This window comes from Dioscorea cayenensis, chromosome 8 (genome assembly GCF_009730915.1).
Source record: "Dioscorea cayenensis subsp. rotundata cultivar TDr96_F1 chromosome 8, TDr96_F1_v2_PseudoChromosome.rev07_lg8_w22 25.fasta, whole genome shotgun sequence".
Taxonomy (NCBI): domain Eukaryota; kingdom Viridiplantae; phylum Streptophyta; class Magnoliopsida; order Dioscoreales; family Dioscoreaceae; genus Dioscorea; species Dioscorea cayenensis.
In genome coordinates, this window is record NC_052478.1 from 2,618,464 (window position 1) to 2,632,367 (window position 13,904).

The 13,904-nt window shown below is 32.9% G+C and overlaps 2 protein-coding genes across 9 annotated transcripts; both read right to left on the reverse strand.

Annotated features, from left to right (window-relative positions):
* Window positions 1-1,609: 1,609 nt before the first annotated feature.
* Window positions 1,610-4,686, reverse strand: LOC120266792. 7 transcript variants are annotated; one of them, XM_039274449.1, is made up of 8 exons: window positions 4,499-4,686; window positions 4,165-4,290; window positions 3,925-4,090; window positions 3,767-3,819; window positions 3,204-3,241; window positions 2,623-2,935; window positions 2,199-2,518; window positions 1,610-2,100 (listed from the first exon to the last, which is right to left on the reverse strand). In XM_039274449.1, the coding sequence occupies exons 2-8, from the start codon at window positions 4,174-4,176 to the stop codon at window positions 1,746-1,748; spliced, it is 1,257 nt and encodes a 418-aa protein (XP_039130383.1). In that variant the 5' UTR covers window positions 4,177-4,290; window positions 4,499-4,686; the 3' UTR covers window positions 1,610-1,745. The 7 variants fall into 7 exon arrangements, with proteins under 7 accessions (XP_039130383.1, XP_039130382.1, XP_039130385.1 ...); XM_039274448.1 differs by having other exon boundaries at window positions 3,925-4,011; window positions 4,496-4,686; XM_039274451.1 differs by lacking the exon at window positions 4,165-4,290 and having other exon boundaries at window positions 3,925-4,011.
* Window positions 4,687-10,396: 5,710 nt separating this feature from the next.
* Window positions 10,397-12,579, reverse strand: LOC120267942. Of its 2 annotated transcripts, none has more exons than XM_039275621.1 (2): window positions 12,290-12,579; window positions 10,397-12,147 (listed from the first exon to the last, which is right to left on the reverse strand). In XM_039275621.1, exon 2 carries the CDS (start codon window positions 11,520-11,522, stop codon window positions 10,659-10,661), a length of 864 nt encoding a protein of 287 aa, XP_039131555.1. In that variant the 5' UTR covers window positions 11,523-12,147; window positions 12,290-12,579; the 3' UTR covers window positions 10,397-10,658. The 2 variants fall into 2 exon arrangements, with proteins under 2 accessions (XP_039131555.1, XP_039131554.1); XM_039275620.1 differs by having other exon boundaries at window positions 10,397-11,623; window positions 11,710-12,579.
* Between the last annotated feature and the right edge of the window lie 1,325 nt (window positions 12,580-13,904).

Consider the following 13,904-nt stretch of genomic DNA (forward strand, 5'->3'; position numbering starts at 1 on the left):
TGTCATTTGAGCATCTAAGACCGTGAGTACTACTTATCAATGGTAGTAACTTTCAAGTGATTGAAAGATAATGTAAATTTCTGCATAACATACAAAACTGATTGAAAAAAATCCATAAAATAGATTAATTTTTATTCACATGTGTAGTTTACTTATTCAATGGTAGTAAATTTCATTCACATGTGTAGTTTAAATTTCTTAATAACCAACCCTGGAAACTCCTTAACTTAATACATAACTGCATTTACAATGTCTTCCATAATAAATTTCACATATTCTGGAGATTGGAAGATTACAACAATCTGAATGAAAAACCACAAAATAGATTAATTTTCATTCATATAATTACATAACTGCATTTACATTGTTTTCCATAATGATATTTGCATTTATAAAGAATGTTTTTAGTTTTAGATGAGTGCATCACAAAACTACATAACTGCATTTACAAAATTTCATAACTGCATTTAGATGAATGCATCTCATTGCTTACAAAAATCTGCAGCCAAACATGACAAAATACAAAATATCTTAAAAAATTTTTTTGCATAGTTATCACTTCCTTGTATGTTTACCAACTCCACTATTGGTACCACCTGGGGGGAACCCAATTCGTCTTCCTATTAATGAGATCTCCTTCTTTGGATCTGTCTTCATTGTCTTTATGTCTTCCTTGATGTATCAAGACAGGAATTCTATTAGTACTTCGAATTGGAGCCAGTTTTTTTCAAACCCTAACTGATAATCTATAAAAGAATGCAATGCTACAAAACCAAAAAGTGAAACCATAAGTAAAGCTGGGGTTTCCTTACAATACTCAGGCGGCTCCTTCCCTGGCTTGTTGGATCTCCCAGTTGAAGGACATCGTGTGCGACTAAACCCTTCCTCTGCTTCCTTCCGATCACCATTAAAGACAGTCCACTCCACGCTGAACCTCTCCAGAAAATGGGAGGCAAGAAGAAGAAAGCGAACGATGGTGGTAAGAAGAAGAAGAACAATGTGGAGAAGAAGAAATAAGAAGAAGAAGAAGAAGAAGAAGAAGAACGAAGGGGAAAGGTGTTGATGTTCTCGCCACGTGTCTTAATCCCATCTTTGGCGGCTAGGTAAGTGTGACAATGTGGATTAAAAAAACCACCTTAGTTTTTTCGGCAGGCCACGTAGACTAATTTGGGCCGGAAAGCCACGGGTGACTTCCCGGTGATGTGAATTAGAATTTGAGTAACCACGTTGATATGTTTTGAAATTGGATGATTGAAGTGATAATAAGTTAAAGTTTGGTGACTTCCTAAAAAATTAGTAACATAAATTATACATGAAGAATAAGTAGTTAAGTGTTTATTGATTTTGTTAAATGACTATATATCCTTTTTTACTATATAATTATTCATAGCAATCACTGTTTACAAAGAGCTATGCACAAACTGTAAAATTGAATTCTACGGATGTTCATAGAAAACACGGCCTATTTATATATAAAAATATAAATGGTAAACATTAAAGAATTATTATAGAATTTCACAAGGGTGCATGAATTAAGCTCTGAATATCGGATGCCATCCAAGTACACAATATTACAATTCAGTAGCCATCCAGTATAGAGTTTCTCTGATGGACCAAAACCTAATTCATTTTGCAATTTATCATGCAGTTTCAAAGATGTTAGAAGTGATATATACAAAGGACAAAAGTTAGCAAACAGGCTAAACTATCAAATTGTACGTTTGCAGTTCACATTTGAGCTTTTCTTAATCTTCTTGAACTTCAACAAGCTTTCCCTGCACCCATTTTTTCGTGTTTTTCGCAGGAGCAGCTTTGAAACGTAAATCATTCACTGCATCTGCTATTTGTCCTGCATTTTCTGGCTCTCGTAAGGAGTTGTCAAAACTGGAGAATTCATACAAATTTTCGTTCGACAAGAGGTTTTCAGCATCATGTCCATTGGCCTGAGTATTCAACTCCCTGATGTCTACACTTCCAATTGTTCGCTTAGCCTCGGCAACCATCTTCCTGGCTTCCATAAGTGCAGCAAAGGCAGAAGGGCTCTTTTCTGCAAACAGTTCAAGGGCGTCGGCAGCTTTTTCAGCTTCCGTAATCAATAGCCTGATCAATCAGAGAAACGTTAAATGTATTAAGTTTAATGTTATGAGTATTCAGTTGCATATTGTCAGTTGTTTCATAAGAGAAATCAATCAGCTTACTTTGCTCTTGCGAGAGCATGTTTCTTTTGATTTTCCATTGCTTCCCTTTTCACTTTTATTTGCTTTATAAACGCCAGCTTGAAATCTGATAACAGATCTGTATAAGAAAGGGGAGTATTTTTAGTATTTCTAAATGTCACTCCTTTGGTTTCTGTTGTCACATTGTCTACTTTCTCAGTCAACTTCATAGCTTTCTTTGTTTTTCGCCCCTCTCCCTGAGATTGAATTCCACCAGATGAGTTTTTCCTTGGTTTCGTTAGAGCTCCAATAGATTTTCCATGATATCTAGCCAGTGCCAAGCAAACTCGCTCACGGTATCCCTGGTCATACAAAATAGAAAGAACATGATGATGATGATGTGATGATATGATCATATCTCATATCACCAGGTGCAGAAAAACAGATAATGTATGCATACACTCACTTGATCTGCCCATTTGGCAGCTATGGCCAATGATATCTTCCTCCGCTGCTCAAGGGATTTGGGAGCTCTTCTGCTTCCTTTTGGCCTGGTTTTCCTCTTCTCAATGCTCTTCAACCACTCTTGGTTGAGTTGTTCCTTCAAGATCTCATATGAATTCCATTGCACTTCTTGTTCACCAACACAACCTATCCTAGATGATTCTGCAATAATATTCTGCCATTCAAAGAAGCACTTCTCTTGGACCTGAAACCTTCTACGGCGCCGTTGCCAACCTTGTCGAATTCCTATACCAATTTTAACTCTTGTCTCCTCACTACATGGCAATAAAAGAGCAGCTACAGCTACAAGTTTAAACTAAAATTGTACCAAGGATCTTAGCATCTACAGAAACAATTACTGAACACAGCGGAAGCAGAGGAAAAGTCACAAATTATGATTCGCCCAATGAATAATAAAGTTCTGCAGAATTATAACTCATCAAGAAAAAAAAAATATTTGAAGCAGAAGTATCCATCCAAGGAACTTTGTTTGATAAGTACTTTAACAGGAAAAATTAGCCAGTAAAATTGAGTGCAACTTACCTCTGAGGATGCCCCAAGTTTGTTAACTTCATTTTAACCTGCATGTCAAGCTCACTGTGAGAACCCACTAGACTAGCATATAAGAAGAATAATTCCAAAGTTCTTAGCACTTAACAACATCTAATCAATAATAATTAACTCAGCTACCTGTAGCATCAAGGAGATAGGTAGACAATATATAAAAATTATCAACCTGTTGATAAAAGATAGACTACTAGATAAAGAACAGTTAACAAGAATCTGCATGTACAGACATGGGCATTCACCAAAGTGGAACTGCATCTGGCTCCTGTCAAAGGAAACTTTGATTTTTGCTAGTTTTTGAAAACTAAATTTGATAAAACTTTTGGCCTATATAGCATAATACATAACTAAGATTATCAGCTAAAGTTCCATAATAGATTTAAATGGGCTGTGAAACATTTATTCATCCAATCAATCAATAATAGTTTTCAGGCCCAAGGGACGAGTATTGAGTGTTCATGCATTGCATAAATTTCTAACAATTCACAACCAATAAGTTTCCATTAGAGAAAATGGGTGTTATTCTTACATGACATCACCTTGGGGTCTTGCATTGCAATCTTAGTCCTTTCACGGATCCGCCGAATGGTTTCTGTATGCATTTCATGTCCCAGAAATCAAGAAACAAACTCAATCAGAGCAACATATATACTTGAAACACAAATACTGTCAAATGATCATATTCTTAATTCCCCACCTGCACTATGTTTCCTGCCCTTGTTCCATGGAACTTTCCCTTTATTTGCTTCTGATATCTTCCTTCTTCTCAGCCTTTCCATATCATCTACATCAAAAGAATGATCACCAGAACAGCCCGAATCAACCCCAAAATCAGAGTTCCCAGCATTATCCTCACTGGGAAGCTGAAGCAAGCCATTCAGCTCAGCATTAACAACTGGTTTGATCAATGATCCATATTGTTTCTCAAAAGACAAACCTTTACAACCATTCAAGTTCCCTTCTTTCCTAAAACAAACTCTCCACATACTCCTCCCATGAAATGGAACCCTAATCCATGATGAACTCAAACTATTTGAAAACGAACACATTGAACCAACAACATCTAATCCAACAAAAATGGAAATAAGTTCACAATTGTCAAATAATCAACAAGAATGAATCAAATACAAGTAAAAATCCACAACCACAGCAAAAAAATCTCATCTTTTTCTCACAAATACATAGACTAAAAAAATCATCCTCAATTTAACAGCATAAAAGAAATAGTGATAACAAAGAGTGGCAGTAGAAGCGAAAGAGAAGATCACCACCGCCGTTCATATCAGACGCCTCAGCACATTATCAGAGGAACGCAACCGCCGGCCGATGAAGAAGAAGCCTGAGCCGTGATAAGGGGGGATGAGAGCATGGCCGGAGGGATGGGATCGCCATGGAAGCGAGGACAAGATCATCGCTTGAATTCAGAGCATTTAGCAGTGAAACCACACCAATGTGTGGAAGTTTGCGTTCCTACCCCTGTTAAAAAAAATAATTATATTTATATACTCATATGAAAGAAGTGATATTTATATGTTTATTAAAAATTACTTATGCTTAAAAAAATATTTTATCAAATAAAAATAATTATTTGGTCTAAGGTTGAAGGCCCAGTCATATTGGGAAATATACTAGTGTGGGACATTCAAAAATTTCGGAGTTCAAATCCTGTTAAAAATTTAGAATTTTTAGAGTCTCATCTTGATATGAGCGATCCTGGTAAATACAAGAATACCGGTTAATTCACCTATATCCTTTGGTCAATCTAGTAGAAGAAGTTTAGTTTTTCGTTTTCACATGTTCTCAATTGCACTTATATATAATTATTTGGTGATAAGAAGTTAAATGAGGGATTTGTTGACGCATCCAAGCATAAATTTTTTTTAATTATTTTTATTTTGAATTTCATCTTGCAATTTTATTTTTATTTTATTTTTGGATATACTAATAAAAAGCCTCATGCATTAGTCATTTGATTCCATAGGAAACCTTCACTATTTATTTATTTATTTATATTCCTTTTTTTTCAATTGGAAAACTAAATTTTTTATATTTATAATTTAATTTTTTTTAACAATTTTAAAACAACGTTAGAATTATTTAAATTGGGAAAAATACAAACGGCCCAAAATCTTTGGCCAGTGGGCCAAAGCACATGGCTGTGAAAGCGGTGTTGGGCCGGGCCTCAAGCCAATTAAAATTTACAAACAATATTAAAAAAATATTTATACATATATATATATATATGGTATCAAAGGGATATAGGAGTACTTAATTAAAGATATTTTTAGATATAATTATACAATTAAAATTTTTTATAACATGATTAAAAAAAAAAATTATCGTGTCGGCAAGACCAATCATCATCCCATGCATTCCATGAAATTATCATGAGCATGCAAAGACTTTGGTGTCCTCCTTTCCTTTATATTGTCCATTACTTTTCTAATAAGTGAAATGAGAGATGGTGACAATTGAGTGTAAATTTATTAGTGTTCTAGACTTGTCTTTGTGTGTCTCTTACTTAACACTCTCTCCAACTACCATCAAAACAATTCCCATGTTTCCTTTCAATATAGTAATAAAATCTTACCAAATATATTTATTAGTGATGATAATAATATATTATGCATGTACGTGTCAATCACTTTATTGTGTACAATATATATATATATATATTATTTTTACGTGTTTGTTATAATTAATTAGGATCATTAATAATCAATATTGACTTAGTTAAGCATTCACATTCACCATATTTAAACAATGACTAAACACCATGAAAATGAAATACCCACTACTCTCTCAACAACAAAGATGAAGATGAAGACCAACCACCCAAAACTAAACTTCAAAGGAGCTCACATTTATATATATATATATATATATATACATATCCTACCAAATTTGTCCCCTTTTCCTTCACGTCTATTCCATTCTATATGTACAAAAGTCTCATTCAATCACTCACTCACTCACTCACTCACTCAATATTGTAAACAAAAGTTAAAAAGACAAAGCTTATCAAAGAAAAACAAGAGAACTCTTCATATATACATTATACATAACATATGAGAGAGTACTCCTAAGTGTACATGTGTGTGTGTGTTTATGTATAATTAAGTTACATGCATGATATATAATAAGATATATGTACATGATCATTTGCTTCTTCTTCTTCTTGTTGTTGTTGTTGATCTTGATGATGATGATGATGGTGGTGGTGGTGGTGGTGGTGGTGGTGGCAAAGGCAAGGCCGGAGAGTGAGACTCAACAAGTATAGACCATAAGATGTGCACATCTTCATATTGACATGACTTCACATCCTCATACAATATGTATATCCCTCTACCTTTCAAAACCACAAAACAAACAAACAAACAAACAAACAAAAATCCTCATCAGTCTCATTTGATCATATAACAATGCATGCATGTATTCATACAAAATACAAAGAAGCAATGCATACAAGAACAAGAACACAAACAAAGAACAACAAGAAGAAGAAGAAGAAAGAGGAGAAGATTAATATAATGTACTCTTCTTGTGAGCAGAATGCATGCGAAACCAAAGCCTCTTGAGAGGAGAGAAGAGGGAATGGAGCCACCCCATGGAAGGGATGAAAGAGGAGGAGTTAAGAAGAGTTCATTGGGTTAGAGATGATGGAGGAGAAGAGGAAATAGGTGGTAGAAGTGGAAAAAGAGAGAGAAAGAGAGTTGGTTGCTTAGGCAAAGGGTGAAGTCTATTTCACTATTCCTCTTCCTTTGTTTCTCTATTATGTTTCTCTGAAGGCCAATCATGGGGTCCCATATATCTTATTGGTGCAAGGTCATTGTCCACCTTTCTCCCTTCTTTTACAAGCTCTCCTTTCACCACTCTCTCTCTCTCTCTCTCTCTCTCTTTGTTAAGCCTTAACCATTTTATTTATTTGGGTTGTGTTTGATTTTTAAACTTTGGGTTGGTTTTGGTTTTGATTTGTTTTGAAGTTGGATTTTTCACCGATGGTCTTTGGGTCAATTGACACCCGGTCCTTTGCGTAGAGCTTTCATCTTAAGTAGAGTATGACTCTTCTAGTTCGATCCTTACCCAACGCAAGGTGAGGGTATTGTGACGTAGAGTGTGGTTCCCCCACGTGCCCGCTCCTTGATTAGGCGCTTGTCGCCTTGAGTTATAATTATATGTAAAGTGACCGTCATTCTTTGTTTGTTTTTTTTTCTCAATTGAAAAATATTTATATGAATGCCACTGGAATTTCTTTTAGCGAAGTTTTTTCATTATTTTTGAATTTATATACTCTGAATTAATTATATAGGAAAAAACATAAGGTGAAATTATTGCTCTTCTCTCAAATTTATTTTGATTATTATCAAAATTAATCATATATTTATTTTATAGATATCTCCAACCCCAATTAAAAAAATAATAATTTAAAAAATTTCCATCTCTAAAAGTTTCAATTTTTGTAATTTTTTTTCACTATTGATAATAGTGAAATAGCGCCCAATATCGAAACTAGTTTTTACTTTCATTTACTCTAGTGTCACCAAAGATGGATGATTCCTCCCTAGTGATTATTTCTATGGATGTAATCATTATTTTTGTTTACTTGTTATTTTCTTTCCCACCTACACCATTGATAGAATTTATATCATTCTCTTTATTAATCTTGTTATACTTAAGTGTAATTATTATTATTTTTTAAAGTAAAATATTGCATCTATCTATGTATTCACATTTGCTTATGATTGATAGAGGAGTAAACTGAATTAAATTCTATAATCCAGGGACTAACATGATTTCTTTCAATAATTGAATGATATCATTGAGTTTTCATTAGATTTTCTCATTTAATGTTTTGATATAACGTATTTATTAATCACATGACAAAATGAAACATGTTTATTCATATGGTACAATTCTCATAAAAAATCAGATAGAATTATTTATTTATTTATTTATTTTTCAACAATATTAGGTAGAGATTAAACAGAGAACATTTATAACATCTCTAACTCAAAGCAAGCATGATTATGAATTTTAAAAAAAATTTGGTTGGCGTTGAAATGTTGCTTTTCAATTTTTTTTAATAAATGCTTGCAATGAGGAAGTCCACAAAAGTTAATTTAAATTTTATGTCTGATTGAACCCCCCCAATTTCATTCATTAATTAATTTGTGACAAGTTTAGTTGAGCCTTCTTTTCCAATATTATTTTAAAAAAAAAATTCAAGAAGAAAAATTAATCATATAATTTTAATATTTTTTTATTAGCATATAACCACAATAATAATAATATTATTATTATTATTAATATTAATAATAATATTCTTATTTTCAATCAAATAAAAATTCAAAGGTTAATATATAAGAAGGGGGTTGGTTTATTTTCTTATTTTTAATGTTTTATTTATTTATTTATTTTTAGAAGAAAAAAAAAGACCAAGGGTCTCTAGCATGGAGATCCTTTCTATTCAAAGTTAATTAAGACAAAGACATTGATATTTCGCCATCCAACATTAGCATTATTAGTCATCGTCGGCAAGTTAATCAAAATAAAAACTAAAGTTTATTTTATTTTTATTTTTAAAAATAATTTTTATATTTCAACTTGTTCTCAAACTTCTGACAAAAATTTAAATAATTATTTTAATTAGCTTCAAATGGTGGGATTAAGAGTTAATGGGCTTAGTAATTAATTGTTTAGAATATTGAGTATTATTTAGTTTAGTTAAACAATGACATGAAGAAAAGTCTTTGTTATTAAATAAATATTAAATTGCATTTATGTATTTATTTAAGTTAATCACTCTTGCAAAAAACATGTATTATATCTAATTATAATTTTGTAATTAATTTTTCTCATATAAACGTTAGGGTGATTTGTCAACCATCAAGCTTTGTTGAGTGGAGGATGAAATGCTCCACTAATGCAAGTATTCCATTTTAATTACTCCAATAATTTTATTATTATTATTATTTATAATCTAGTGTTTGTTGTAGCATAGTTATCTATCTATTATATTAAGGTGAACTAATGAGATTATATATATATATATATATATAAAAACCAATAGAAAAGAAAATGTGAGAGCTAATGGATTCACAAATTTCAAATAATATAAGGAGTTATTTGCGGACATTATCAATACACAATTAAACTAGTCGAGAGTGAGGTACGGAGAGCCATATTAAAGAATAGATCTTTCTCAGCTAATGTTTTTTATATACTGGGATTTGAATTCGGAGTGAATGTTCAGACCTACTGGATTCAAGTTTCTATCATTTGGACTAATCCTATTGGTAATATTCTGATACATTGATACTTTATAAGATTCATGAATCTCCAAGAACAAATAAGATGAAAATTTTAATAAAATTTGATAATCTTCTTGTTTTACATAGAAAAGAACAGAAAATTTTGGTGATTGATCCAAATGACGATGATTGATAGAATGAGTTATGTCGCAATTAAACTTCGAATCATTGGATGATGATAAGTATATAATTTCACCAACAATTTTTGAATGCAACAGACAATGAAATGGTGGTTAAAATATAGGTGATGAGGTTTTGCCAAAACAAAGATAAAGGTTTGGTGATTGACATGAAATGTCTGAAGTAGTGATTTCATGAACTTGAATTCGAAGAAATAAATCTATTAAAAAGATGAACAATACACACCTACTGCATTGAAGCTTGTAAGTTTCAAGAGAAGAGAAATCAAATCTGCAATTTTAATAGCATGGAGGAAAGAGGAGTGCAATTAAGAACTATTTTCAGGTATTTACTTATCCAAACTGCAGAAATGAGCCAGTTAGAATGTAATTAAGAACAAGTTTCATATATTTGGTTTGTCAAACAGCAATTTCAATGTATCGTTAATGGCGTTTAAAGTATCGGTTTGATAGAAGTTTCATGTTGCAATAGCAGTGCATGTTTCGTATTCAAATTCTGTTCATGTTTGTTTTAGTTAGTATATAATCGTTGCGAGAACAAATCTAATTGTCTATTAAAGGAATCTGAAAACATGCAATGAAGAACAATGAAAATAAATGTCGAAGAACCGGCCTCTAAATTAGTAAACTTGTTTGCTTTGCTCACATAAATTGCCAAACAATGGCTTTACTGATTAGAATGCAGGTCAGTCAAGAAACAAATGAAGAGAATCAAACGTTCATGCATCATCATCCTCAGAAATTTTATATTTATACAAATCAAATCCTACATACAATGCAGAAGAAAAACCAGGAGTTTTCAATCTATTCAAACAAATCAAATTTATCAAGGAACAACAAAACAAGAAGAAAAAGAAGAAGAAACAATGGATATATCATCTGGAAAATTGAAAACAAACTCACTCACTCACTAGAGGTATTCTGTTAGCACTCGAAGATGAAGAGGAAGTAAAAGATATCCTCTGGTGTTATGCAAACACCTACTCATTCCTCCATGCATGCAAAATCAATGAAAAAGCAAGGCCTTGCAACTGAGATTCCCGAATTACTTGCGAACAAGACACCGGTAACAGTTTATTGGTCGACAAGCAAGTCTGGAACATAAACACAGCATTACCAGTAGGCATACCAAATAACCAATTATGCACATCCCAAAACACCTCAACAGGAAGACCATCAACAACAATTGTCTGATTTCCCCTGAACTTCCAAGATAATCTCTTCACCTGCATTACTCTCTTCTTATCGATTCGAATCTCCAGACAAGGATCTTTGAGTCCTAAAGTCTCACAATCAATAATAATATCATGAACTTGGCCATTGTCGCAAAATTGCGCCTTTGTGCAGTATAACTTCTTACCGAAAACATGCTCTCGCTTAGCGATGAACACAGCATTCGAAGGCGGTGGGCAAGCATTGGTTTTCCGATAAGCCTCTTTAGTAAGATCACCAATCAAGAGAACCATCTCAAAATCAAAGGTAACAGCAACATAGAAATTTTCCAATGGTTCAGGACCAGAACCAAATTTGGCAGCAGAGAGGTCCCAATAAATGTCTGCTTTGGCATTGTCTCCCCCAAAGCTCTTAGACCCTTTCCTTTTGGAGAACAACCATGGCTTGATATCCACTTTGCAGATGCATTGATTGGTGGCATCATCAATGGCAACACTGAGAGCTTGCCCCATTAAGCTCTTGCTCCAAGTGACAGTGATTATGCAACTGTGGCCAGAGAGTTGTGCTTGGTAGAGGCATGCTACAAGGTTCTGAGCAGTCTTGTTTGAGCTTGAGGAGGAATCAGCAACCTGAACTCCATTTTCACCAAAACAAGAAGGGAAATCCCTCATTGTGACTTCCTCTTTTGTTCAAGAGATTTGAAGGAAATGAGAGAAGTTTCACTGATTCAATCTCCACAAGAACATACAAAACTCAAATACAATCAATCCTTCTACAGAAGCATGACAAGGGAATCAAGAATCAGCACATTTAAAGGACAAAAGAAAGGAGAGTGATATTGATAGTGAGTGCTCCTACCTCATCTCAAACCTCCCAAATGCTACACCCAACAGTTCTTCTGGGTAAAGGCAAGTGAAATGAATGCAAGGACAAGTTTATGGAATGTGGACAGTAAAAAAGAGAGAGACAGACAGAGAGAGAGAGACAGAGAGTCTGTGTGTGTGTGTGTGTGGAGTGCTGTTAAAGCAGACACAAGCACTTGCCCTGCTGTCAGAGACTCAAGGCCAACTCAGTGCTTGCAATGAAGATTAAGAGATTAACAAAGCAACAGACTGAAAAAAAAAACATGTAAATGAACATTCCAAGCAACACTCAAAAAGAAGAAGACTAAAGCCACACTCAACCACAAGATCTCTTCTTTAGTTTTTCAAAAGACTCAACACTAATGGCATGAAGCCAAGCTTTCACCACACCAACAGGTTAAGAGATTGAAAGGTTCAAAGCTCTCTCCTTTAGCTGTCAAAAGATACAAAAACCATTTGTGTGGTGCCATAAGCTTCTTGGCATAGACATTGGTAAAACTAAACAAACATCACAAGCTCTCTCCTTTATCTTAAAACAAGCTTCCCAAAGATGGAATTTTGAAGAAAGATCTCACCTTTACTTGTCAAAACTGATGGGCAATAATGAGAAGACTAATAAAATGGAATCAGGGACATCATAGGACACAGTAACAGGGATAAATGGGAAGAAGAGGAGGTATGCTTTGGATCTGGGGCCATTTTGATAAACTAGAAACAAGAGCTGGCATTAAATTGGAAAAGATGAGAAACTCTCCATGCCTTTCAATGCCCACATGGAATGGAATGGGTCTCAGCATCAAGCATTAAACTCAGCCATGGCCAACTCATGCAGATGCCAAAGAAAAATTATTATTTTGGTTCATGTTCCATGTCTCATTTCTTTTTTCTTTTCTTTATATTGGGTCCATCACAATTATATTCATTGCTATGATATCTTACTAGTTCAAGCTTTGTTTATTTACATACTTTATTTGAGTTTCTAGCTTATAGGCCCCTCTAAAACTTTATAATTGCTTTTCATTGTGCCAAGATGAGCGGCTATATATGCCGCTATGAAAGACATGGGCGTGTATAAGTTTCGACAGAGCAAGTGAGAGTGGAGATGTTGGAACTAGCAGCACACAACCACTATTTGTTTTTCATTGTTTGTGAAAAAGCTTGGTTAAGAGTTATGTATAAGGGTTTAGGTGCAAAAACTCAAGGAAAAGTATCCTTGCATGTATACCCTTGTAAAACATCATAATTTGAAACCAAAAATCATATAGGGTTGTTTTAGTAATTATAAATTTTGAAGGGATATACCTGGAAAAAATAAGGAAACTATGTTTTGTCTTTCTCATGCCTCATGTCATGGTTGAGTTGTATTGTACCAGCCTTTGGTTCATTTTTTTAATTATTTTCTTTTATTTATTTATTTTTATTTTTAAGTTAATTTATTAGAACATGGAGACCATGATTAAAGTTAGTTTATTTTAGATATTATTATATACTAAAACTCCTACTGTTTTTTTATACATTTTATTGAATATATATATATATATATTTACTTTAGTATCAAGTTAATTAACATTAGAAATATTATCTATATTTGATAAAATCTAAAATACAAGACATAATAACAATATGATTAAAAATAATAAAATGATGACAATTAAGAGAATCTCATACTAAATCAATTGAAGAGCTTTTACAAACTGAATTATAACTCCTTTTTTTTCCAAAGAATAAAGTTAAATTCTTTTTAACACAATTGATTGATGATGCTTAAATTCACAAAACGAGGGAACATTTGCTTGTTTTTTACTCATATATGATGCTTATATTCACTATAAAGACTTAGATCTTTATATTTGTCTTTGATCTCTCTCTCATATATTATATTATTTTGTAATGTATCTATGACATTTTATTTAATTCTTGGGTAATGATAATGATATATATATATATATATATACCATGATAGATGATATTAAATTTTTTTTTCAATAAAAATGTGAGAAAATAAAAGAAAAACAAAAGCTTACTAAATGAGGTCTCATTTGTTTTGTCTTTTCATTCATTTCTATGCCCATTATGTGCATGACTCTCATTTTATGTCCTTATTAATGTGTAGGTCCACTCTGTCTCCTTTAAAATAATTAGTCTTAACTTTTATATAATTTTTGTGTGACATTTCATATATATATATAT